Genomic DNA, 10,931 nt, shown 5'->3' with positions numbered 1-10,931 from the left:
TCTCCCCTTGCACTCAGCCTTAGTGAGGCCGCAGCTGGAGTATTGCATCCAGTTTTGGGCTCCACAATTCAAGAAGGATGTGGAGAAGCTTGAGAGAGTCCAGAGAAGAGCCACGCGCATGATCAGAGGTCAGGAAAACAGACCTTACGATGACAGCCTGAGAGCCATGGGGCTCTTTAGCCTGGAAAAGCGCAGGCTCAGGGGTGATCTGGTGGCCACCTACAAGTTTATCAGGAGTGACCACCAGGATCTGGGAGAGCATTTGTTCACCAGAGTGCCCAAGGGATGACGAGGTCGAACGGTCATAAACCACTCCGAGACCATTTCAGGCTGGACAGAAGGAAGAATTTCTTTACTGTCCAAGCCCCAAGGTCTGGAACAGCCTGCCATCAGAGGTGGTTCACGCACCTACTTTGAACACCTTCAAGAGCAAATTGGATGCTTATCTTGCTGGGATCCTATGATCCCAGCTGACTTCCTGCCCTTTGGGCAGGGGGCTGGACTCAATGATCTTCCGAGGTCCCTCCCAGCCCTAATGACTGTGAAATCTAAGTTATCACGCTCTATGTGCAGCTTTCCATCCTTTTAGGATCACGGACATGGGGCTAACACAGCACAGAGAGAGAGCGGGACATCTAAGCTATCTGGCTTTGCAGATCCACACACAGCTTTATGTGCAGCTTTCCAGCCACAACATTCACAAGTACAGAAGAGGTTAAGTACAGTAAGTTTTCCAACGGACCACCAGGAACATGCAGCTCGGCCAACAAATGTTTCTGTCCATCATACTTAATGTATTTGCCAGCAGGTGAACCTTGGACTAACAGTGGTAACCGGACAGCTGGTAGCATCCTGAAAAACTCAACTCAGTACCTTTGATCACTTGAGTGTCTCACTGCAACCTCCGTAGGGAGGGGTGACTGCATGCCATTTAAGCACAGCACACACGTTTAAAAAAAATCCCAAACAGAGACAGTGCTGGAAAAGCATCAAGGGCACTTTTCTTAAAAACTAAAAAAGACCAACCATAGTGTGGAATCACTGAAGAAGCCACACCATTGCAGCAAACCAAATGGCTAGCAGACTACACAGCGGTATGTTCAAGGGGAAAGGCAGGACACCAAGACAGCTAAATGCAAAACACTTGCTGATCGGAGATAAGGGATGCAAGTCCCCTGGCCCTGAAGCAGCAAGGCGCAGAGAAACGAGACACAAGGCTGGGAAGCAAACACCTGAGTGCCAGGCCTGGCCTGCTGTGGGCTCCTGCAAAGCTGCAGCAAATCACATCAGCTCACTCGACTCATGTTTTGACATGCGGGTCTGTAAGAACAATATGCCATGACACTGGGATTCTCCAAAAAGGAGTCCGTACCTAGAGAGCATGAGCTAAGCAACTTCAAAAATATATAGTGCTGGCACCTTCCCACTACCAACCAGCTCCCGTCTCCATCACCTCCGATTGCCTGGGTCAGTCGCACCATTGTGGTTTGGACAAGTATGTGCTTTTTTTGACTTTGATCCCGAAAGCTTGCAGAAAAGGAGCATTTTCTTGCCATTTTCCAGTTGGTCAATAAAAGGTATCATTTTGGAACCAAGAGTTCTAGTTTTTTGTATGTTCTTTCCCTCCATGCACCCTTGTGTTACTTGTTGCACAAACACGTGTGTGCTTACACACACAAAACAGAGCTTGCAAATATCCAAATGCTCAGCATCTGACTAGCGGTCTGCACCTTCAATGGATGTCATGCATCCCTTAAGAAATACCCAAGATGTGAAATTATAACTCACAGCTGCGTACGTTTAAAACGCACGTGCACACTGTGGCTTCAGAAAGGACAAACTAAATCGAGTGCAACAGGAGAGATCTCCAACCAGTTGCCGAGTCCTGTCTTTCAAAAAGCTCAGCGTTGAGGAGCGCCATCAAATCTCTCTCCAGGAAGATGACCAGACTGGCTTTTTATAGCAGCCCCGTAGTGACTGAGTGTGAAACAAATATGCACATAGTTCTTTCTGTTGCACACCTGATGGCAAGCACTAGCATTTGCCAATGGCTTAACCAAAGACTAGGGAGTAGATCAAAGTAGATCTGCAAGAGAAGGAAAAAATGTCCTGGTGTTAACTGAACAAGTTGGACCCAATTCCCTCTCCCCTTGCCCCCTTTCTATCCCATTAAAAACTCACCCCTCCCACAGCAGCAAAACAAAAAGGAACTACGGCGATACTTCAGCAACCCTCATTCTGTCTTCCAGCTCCTAAACATCCAATGAAACAGTTCATTGTAATTCTTCTGCCAGTTTAATTCAGATGAAAAAGTCAAACACTTCATTTAATAATTTAGTTGAGACATGTCCACATAAGAACACCCTAATTTCTCATTCAGATTTCAAATTGAATCAATTTAATGGCTGCCAATAGTACAGCAGCAGGAATGCAAAAAACACGCCGCGCCATTGACAATCACCCAAAGTTATAGTTGTGCTTTATGAATTGACAATTGTCTCAAAGCCTGTGAAAGAAATCAATGTACATCACTGTCTAGAAACTATTAACCTATCTGCACCAGACTGTAATAATTGAGCACAATTAGACATACAATTTAGAGAATTCATCAAAATGAATGAACAAAAATAGAGAAATATTCCAGTTACTTCTTGCTCTCTCTCAAAAGGACACTACTCTTATTGCAAGCTAGTTTTTCACCATTTCTTTGTGGCATTCACATTCTTTATCAGCAAGCTGATTACAAAGGACTCTCAGAGTTAAGTGGTGCATGCTGAAACACAGCTTTCATTCTGAAATATCAACTGTCTCAAAAATCAGTCCTGAAAGGCAAATGAAGCACTTACAGCACAGACCAAACTATTCTGCTACATTATCAAACTGTAAAACGCAGCCTCCGAAGTCAAAGATCATTGGGATTCAAGCATGTAAGCAGCATTTAAGCCTATTTTTAAAACCAGGCTTGAAACAAAATGACTCAGAGCTGGAGTTATTCTAATATCCACTAGCCCCCCAGCATTTATTTCTCTGTTTCAACTTAAGAGCCTTAAGAATTCAGACTGAAAACAAATCTGGATCAACTCAAGGTTGAAAAGGTCTGTTTCTTTGCAGAGTTATCAGCTTTTATCTTGTATTAAAGCGAATCACAATACAAGAGCTCAGTGTAGATCAGATCAGATTTCGCATATGCCCGAGTTGCAAACAAATCCGACTCTTGTTTCTCTTCCCTCCTCCCACGTGCAGCCAGTGATGAAACAGCTGTCGAGGATCCAGTTCCTCGTGTCCAGAAATGAATAAGGGCCCATGCTCATGGGCCAGGACCTTGACTTCAGTTTGCACACATATCCTCCATGCAAAGCCAGCTATTTGGAAGTCCAACGCATAACTATGTTTAAGAAAAATGCAGGTAAAATGGCTAATGTATGAGAGGTTCTTCCTTCCCAGTTCCCCAGGAGCAATGATATCAGTGCCACTTCTTCTTGCAAGCCCACAATGCCTACTTGTTATATATCCTTTTATTCCAAAAAGAGTCACCTGCAGCCCATTCAATCTAGAGAAGCCAGATCCCCTGCACCCCCTCTGAAGAGCTCAGTCAGCATTGATTTACTATGTCACCTTCATTTCCTTCAACCTAATAATCCCAATGCCAACTTATATCACATCACCTGAATGAATCGGGACTCCTGTCCACTTCCTGGCATGATGAGATTAACACGTTACAAGCTCTGTTTTAACAAAGGGGAGGACAGAGCAACTCGATGGGCACGGATGTCCATTTGCAGACAGCTGGGGGAAGACGGAGACCAGTCTATCATCATCTCCATGTAAATGAAACTTGGAAAGGGATGACCAGTGGATACTCTCAGAGTGGTTCATCTTCCTCTTCAGTTGCAAAGAGCCCACTGACTACAAACCCACATGCCCCTAGCACTCATTTCATACTTAAATCAGCTAGTGACAGAGGTTTCCATTTGGAAATCACTAAATGAACTTTGCTACCTTGGGACTAGCTTGAAGAGAAAGTTATGATTTTTAAGACGTCATCACCTTTGAGAGAATGAGAGGGGAAAAAAATTAAGTCTCAGTTAAAAAAAAAAAAAAAAATCATTGCTTCCTTCTTCACGTTTCATTTTTCTCTCTTGCTTCAGTTGTAAAAGCTTAGGAAAAGATTAGCAATGGGCCCACACTTGACAAGGAAATATAGCTCAGTGTTTTAATTTAACAGCAACCCCATACCCTTGGGCTATTTCCCTTGAGGTGCAACTCAGAGCTAAATTTACAGTTTCAAATCCTAATCTTTCAGAGCAGCAACAATGCACCTGTTCAGACAGAGGCAGGTTAAGAGCAAACTTGCTACAGAAGTAAAGATAAAGGGCACTTGTGATGCTACCACTCTTCTCCCCATAAATCTGCTTCTTTTAATATAAAACAAAGTCACTGATAGTAAATGGACTTTTCAATATATCAGCCAAATATAGAATTTCAGTGAACTCAGTCATAAATTACCCAGAAGAAAGAGACTGCATTTATGAAATAGCAGAGCTTCTGTAGAAGACTAGAAGCAAAGATGCCCTACTTTTCAAAGGATATTTTCTTTCTGCTAACTCTGTCATTTCGCCTTTCCAAAAATGCACCCAGGAAGGATACTATAGGTGTAGATGCACACCCACGTGCCCGTGAACAATTTTCAGACAACTCGAACCCTCTTCAGCAATCAAGCAAACATGTCAGTAGAGGAAAGAACATCAAAACCCACTGCACCAAGTGCCACAGCACAATAATTTTACAATGCTGTCTTGTTAAGTGACTGTAGGCTGTACTCTAAAACAAGGCTAGACAATCCACATTGCAGAAGGAATAATAGCGGGTGGTTGGGGAGGACGGGGGGGAAGAAAACCTATTACTATTTTGTTTTGAATACCATACATTTCTTAAGGCTAAATATGAAACGAGATGCCTCTATGGCAACATTTTTCCTTATAACTTCTGATTTTAAGTCTACCTCCAGAAGGAAAACTCTGTTCGTTAAAACCTTAAGACATGTTAAAACCAACAACGAAAGGAAAGGCAGGGTTAGGTTTTAGACAGGACTTTACTGCAATGGTATTTTGCTTTAAGGTACAAAGAAACATGCACTTATTCATCTCTTCTACTAACACCCACTCTACTGCAAGACAAAAACTATTTAATGATCTCTCATTTATATACAGCAAAAAAGTGGGAGGTGGGGGAAGGTAGCCTAGCTAACCAGGCACACGGGCTGGTATATACCATATAAACTCAGGTCAAGAAACAGCATTTCAACCCTGGCATTCTGCCTGACATTAAACAAGTGGTAACAGAAAAGGGAAAACTGTCCCCACATTGGCACCTCTCGGTGTGATGCGATCGCTGAAGTGGCCGATACCCATCACACCGCTCAAGCTGCATGCACATTTTGTCAGCGCTTTAAAGAGTTGCATTTAATAATATTGTTAAATATGCAGACCGCCACACTTTTTATGTGGGCTAGCTGCTTTAAGCACCCGCTAAAAGACAACAAAAAAAATAGACAAGTAGTAACTTCCTACAGGCTGCATTTCCTCTCTCTCGTTCTGCACGGATTTATTTGGTGCTTAAAATTCAGAAGGGCTAAACTCATCACCAAACCAGCATCCACACTGCATGACTTTCACAGATGAAACCAGTAGACATCAACTGTTCTCTCCCTTTGCTATTAGAGGGCTTGAGTATCCTTAAACACAAGCTATCTTGGATGAGATGGAAAACTTCCACTTGAAGTTCATTAAAAAAAAAAAAAAAATAAGGGCCAGCTATGCTTACCTGGTCAACACAGGAATCTGAGAGTCATGTCTTAATTGACAAGGCACAACAAAAGGCATAATCCAAAAAAGCCAAACAAAGCCCAAGACTCTTTCCATACTACTGACCCTTCCAGCACACAAACACTCAAAAAGCAGTCAGGGAGGCAAAAAATAGGGGGGTCCAGCAGCAGACAAATGTATACCATGCTGGTTCCAGGACTGCAATGCTGGAGGGTGCTTTAAAACCAACTTATAAAGCTCTCTTAAGCTGGGCAGTGTTTGCTAAAAAAAATCCCAGACCCAAGACCTTCCAGAGCTCAAAAGAGGCTCATCCCTCCATCTGTGACGGCAGAGATGGAGATCCACCTGTGCTGCTCATCCCTGTACAACGTGGGCTCTTTGCCTGCTGCCCTCTCATCCCTTCCCCACAAAGAGAAGCAGCTCTGTGCCACCGTCCAGTGAGAAAGAAAATCCCCCCTTGAACTCCCGCCAATGCTAGGGAGGGAATTATTCCTCCGTGCCACAAAGTCTGATAATTTCATAGTTGGTCGGGTCGGAAGGGACCTGAGCAGATCATCAAGTCCAACCCCCTGCCATGGCAGCAAAGAGTACTCAAATGACCCCAGCAAGGTGATTGTCCAGCCTTGTCTTAAAGCCCCCCAGGGCAGGAGCCAGCACAACTTCTCTTGGAAGTTGGTTCCAGATCCTAGCCGCTCTGACAGTGAAGTCGCGCCTCCTGATATCTAGCCTAAATCTCCCCTCTGCCAGCTTGTGACCGTTATTCCTGGTCACTCCTGGTCATGCTCGGGGGAACAGGGACTCCCCCAGTGCCTGCTGGTCCCCCCTGACTAGCTTGTAACAGGCCACTAGATCCCCCTCAGCCTTCTCTTGTGGAGGCTGAACAGGTTCGGGTCCTGTAGCCTCTCCTCATAGGGCCTGCCCTGCTGCCCCCTGATCATGCAAGTGGCCTCCTCTGGGCCCTCTCCATGCTGTCCACATCCCTCCTGAAGTGCGGCGCCCAGAACTGGACGCAGTACTCCAGCTGCGGCCTGACCAGTGCTGCATAGAGGGGGAGGATCACCTCCCTGGACCTGCTCGAGATGCATCTGTGGATGATCAGTTCTAGTCTGTAAGCAACAAAAGCTACCTTGGATCAAGCAACTTCTATAGACAGATACAGAAGGATAGAAAATTAGGGTAGGGTGGGACCTCAGGTGGTCATCTAGTCCACCCCTCCCCATGATATCTAAGATAACATGTCCGTACTTGTCCATTTTCCCCCTCTTCTCAAATCCAAGGCACTTCTGCAGCAGACAATCAAGCATCTTGGTTATCTTGCGGGTGCCAAAACTCTACGTGAATTTGGTTCCTGTCTCGCCTTTCAATGTTATTTCCCCATGCCTTAAAACAGTTCTGGCACCTGTGGTGCCAGAATTTCACCAGTCCACCAAGACCACTACCCACGCACTGGTGGATCAAGCAATTCTGCTTCACTAACAAGCATGCATTGAATCAGGGTATGGAGCAACCGGGGGTGGGAAGGGGAGGGAGGGAGGGAAAACTCACAACAGAGTTTGGAAGGTAATAAAACTGGTATTTATCAACTAGAAAGGCAGCATCCCTGTTCAGCTTGCAGCCATACCCCAGAAATCATGGAAGCAAAGTTCACCAAGCCACTGCAGACCTTACTGTACCGCTTTATTGCAAGTGAGGATATCAAGTCAAATCACCAATCTAGCGGGTGTTGTAACTTTATTTTGTTGTAAAACTAGCTGCAAATTCAACAGACTTGGCAGAAAAGGAAACCCCTGAAGTAATAAGTAAAAGTGCACACTTAGACATTCGTATATCACCTACATTCATGTGAATTTTCCATGCTTTGCCTTGCTCCCTTTGGTTAAGGTTTGCATTTTTGTTCTGAGCAATCATCTTCTTTTACCGTTTCCTTTGAACCCGTGTTTTCCTCCCTCTCCATCCCGCTGTGAGGTCATGATACATTTGTGACAAAGTTTCCATGGCAACAGACTGACGACATAAACACAAGATTAGGATTTCACTGCAAAGCAGGAGGAGAAGATGGGCTGCGAGGGAGAAGGCTGTTACTCAAACAAATCTCTTCAGTAATAGCTTTGGGAATACAGAACATTACTGGCAAAGTAAATTGCTTTCTGTATAAATGTTCTCTTTTTTGAAGTTTGCCCCCATGTGAAAGTCTCTGTAAGTCAGAACCTTAACATTATTTTAATGTACTATTCTGTATTTAATAATCTTTTGCTTCAGACATTAGTCTGTTACCATGGGAATGACAGCAGCACAAATACAGGATTATGGCTATCAAGCAGAAGGAGAAAAGAAATTATGAATAAGCTAGTTATGTTCAATAATTAGCAGCAATATGAAAAAACCAAAATCATGAATTTAGATTGATGCATTTATCGCCGTGTTTGAATACAACGATGAGTGTGTTATTGCTCGAAAATGGGATTCTAACACATTACACAAGTATTTTTTGACTAAATAGGTCCTACTTGGAACCATAATTTATTTTACTCCCATTCCCAGTTTTCCCTTCTACTCATTAACAGCCCGCTCGCTATGTCTGGTTTCTTGTAAGAAAGGCAGGTGTGCGATGCCTATTGACACTAACAGCTGGATTTCCCCGGATGACAAAATGATGAGAAAAGCAGCCTGCGCATTAGCAGTCCACACAGCTGAGGAGCGCAGTGAGCTCAGGTGAGGGCCGAAGCTCTTGAGCTCCTGGCCATAATCTAATACCAATAACCACATGGCTACAAGAGGATTATTCCAGTCCTTTTATGCTATCCCGCACTGGAAAATCTTTCACAAGTCCTAGATGCTTTCTTTAGCATTGCAGCTGGCTCAGGTGGTCTTGTCTGTGCAGATCCTATCATTAGCACGGTTGAGAAGGAGAAAAAAATTTTTTTAAAATAATTTTAAAAGCTTTTTTTGCAGGGCAGCTTCCTCCCCACAGCGGACTAGGACAGCTAAACCTGCACTGAACCACAGTGCAAGGCGTCAACTTCCAACCCTGTCATCAGACATTCCCACCTTGTAGGACCGGAGCCTTTAGGAAGCCCAAACCACCTCTCCCAGCTTCCATCGCTGGTCTTGTTCTCAGAACAGATTTGATTTCTCCAGGTTTGTCAGGGGACACAAGATACCCCAGTAGCATTCCCTGAAAACAGCAGGTTTGCTGTCGACCTAGAGCCTCAGTTGGCTTCACCAAAATGTTCTTGCCGATTCAATGCTCCAATGCCTCGTCTCAGAAAACTTGAGAAGAGTCTGCCATCTAAGCAAGCCCACTGGCCACCAATATGCACCAGTTCAAAAGCCAAGTGCTTGTAGGCCATTAAGGGACCCACCAAAACTGAGCCAGGGAATGAGGCTTAGCACGTGATGAGCCATGCAGTGAATGAAGTGTCTTTCTTTTTAGGTCTACTGAGGAAGTTTTTCAGGCATATGAAAGGCCTCTCACCCACACGCCTACCTTCATAAGCAGATGAACTACCATTAAACCACTGAGAACATGGTCAGGACTTGCAAATGTCCTGTCAAAAGGGGTATTTCTCCAGCATGGAAAGAATCCACCTGTTGATGCTTTAAAGCACCTTCATTTATTTGTGAGGCTACTATTAGATTTCCCCTCCCTACAGTGCCTAACTCCTCCTGCCAGCTCTCCTCCCTCACCGAATAAGGCAAAGAGCATTCACAAAATTTGACTAAAAAAGTTTTTTTCCCCCCTTACTTTAGGTACTCCTTTGATTTTAATTTCAGACTAGGCATAAAAAAGAGATTCCCTTCCATCCCACATCCCACTCAGCACTAAACAGGAGCCATTTCCTGCCATGAGGAATCAATTTTTATTATAAAAGTCACCCAGAGAAGAATGATCTCAAATCTACGAGGAGAAACAGCAGCTTAAAAAGAGCTGCTTTATTTTTTCCCATCCATGCCAGAGTATCCTACAGACATGCAAGAACTCTGCTTCATGCTAAGCATTATCCTGATGACAAGCCAACTCTGCTTTTCTTGTCCCTCTCTTTTTTATTATTAGTAGTATTTTTAGGGACCCCATGATCAGTCTGAGAAGAAGAGGGACAGACCCCGGACACAACACCAAGCCGATGGTCGTCGTGGCTCTTGCAGGAACGCCGTCGCTCAGACGTTCGGTTATTGCTAGACTTACTAATGGAGCGTCTTGGTTGGCAAGCGTCTCTCCTGCATTGGGAGCTGCTGCATGCAGAACATTACCGTTCAATTGGGGTGTCCAAGCATTTCTCACTTACCTAAGAAAGAGAGAAAAGGGGGAGGAAAAAATCAGCTGTTGCTACCAATGTCATAATCCAGCACATGGGAGAAATATTTTTAAGTTTAATTTTCAACTTGACATTATTCTATCGCATGAAGATACCCTGAAGAGGGGCCGTAGCACCCACCCATGCTATTCACACCTTCTCATTTCATTTTTCACGGCCCCTCATTGCCCTAGAGCACCACAATTTCTAAAATCTTTAAGGAGAGATCTACATCAGCGCACAGATGCTCACGATGGCCACTGATGCTTACAACAGAACCAGCTCCGTTTTATGTTCTAGTTATCCTGGTGCAACAACAAGATGAGTTTTATCGGCACAAACACATCCCCTTGTACCTGTCGGACTATGAAGACAGGCTTATTTCTGCACCGCAGGCCCAGCCCGCCCTGACCACAGACAGACCCAAGGTCCTCAAGTCCCTTTTCCCTGTAAGCCACTGCAATGTGCCCAAAGGTCTGACAAGGAGTTCAACATTTTACCTGCACTCAAACACTGAGACACAGCAGCGAGTACTGATGACGGTGATTTCTTTATTGAGCATCCAGTGCTATGGGCACAGCACAGAAATCCTCATCCCAAAGCGCTCACAGCAGACGGGCACAGTTCAAAGACAGACCCGGGCCACAGAACTGGCTTCTGACCAGCGCGGAGTAGGGAACTAGACCAGCAACATGTTTTTCAGGACAGGGGTTAACTTTAAGCTTTAATTTTAAGCGACTGGCTTGAGGCATGACTCGATTCGGGGTACTCATTTCCTTTATTAAAAAAGAAGCTGGGAAGCGGCACACGC

At 44.6% G+C, this 10,931-nt stretch overlaps 1 protein-coding gene across 1 annotated transcript in view; it reads right to left on the bottom strand.

Moving 5' to 3' along the window:
* CADM1 (cell adhesion molecule 1) overlaps positions 1–10,682 on the bottom strand; it is a 226,651-nt gene extending 215,969 nt beyond the window's left edge. Inside the window, exons 1-2 of the mRNA XM_019511795.1 lie at positions 10,621–10,682; positions 10,012–10,058 (exon numbers count right to left, since the gene is read on the bottom strand). Coding sequence (XP_019367340.1) covers positions 10,012–10,058; positions 10,621–10,682 — 109 coding nt within the window. The remainder of the gene's footprint in view (positions 1–10,011; positions 10,059–10,620) is intronic.
* Between the last annotated feature and the right edge of the window lie 249 nt (positions 10,683–10,931).

Source organism: Gavialis gangeticus, unplaced genomic scaffold, assembly GCF_001723915.1.
Source record: "Gavialis gangeticus isolate Ggan-Ray unplaced genomic scaffold, GavGan_comp1, whole genome shotgun sequence".
Classification (NCBI taxonomy): domain Eukaryota; kingdom Metazoa; phylum Chordata; order Crocodylia; family Gavialidae; genus Gavialis; species Gavialis gangeticus.
This window is presented reverse-complemented; position numbering and strand designations above follow the sequence as displayed.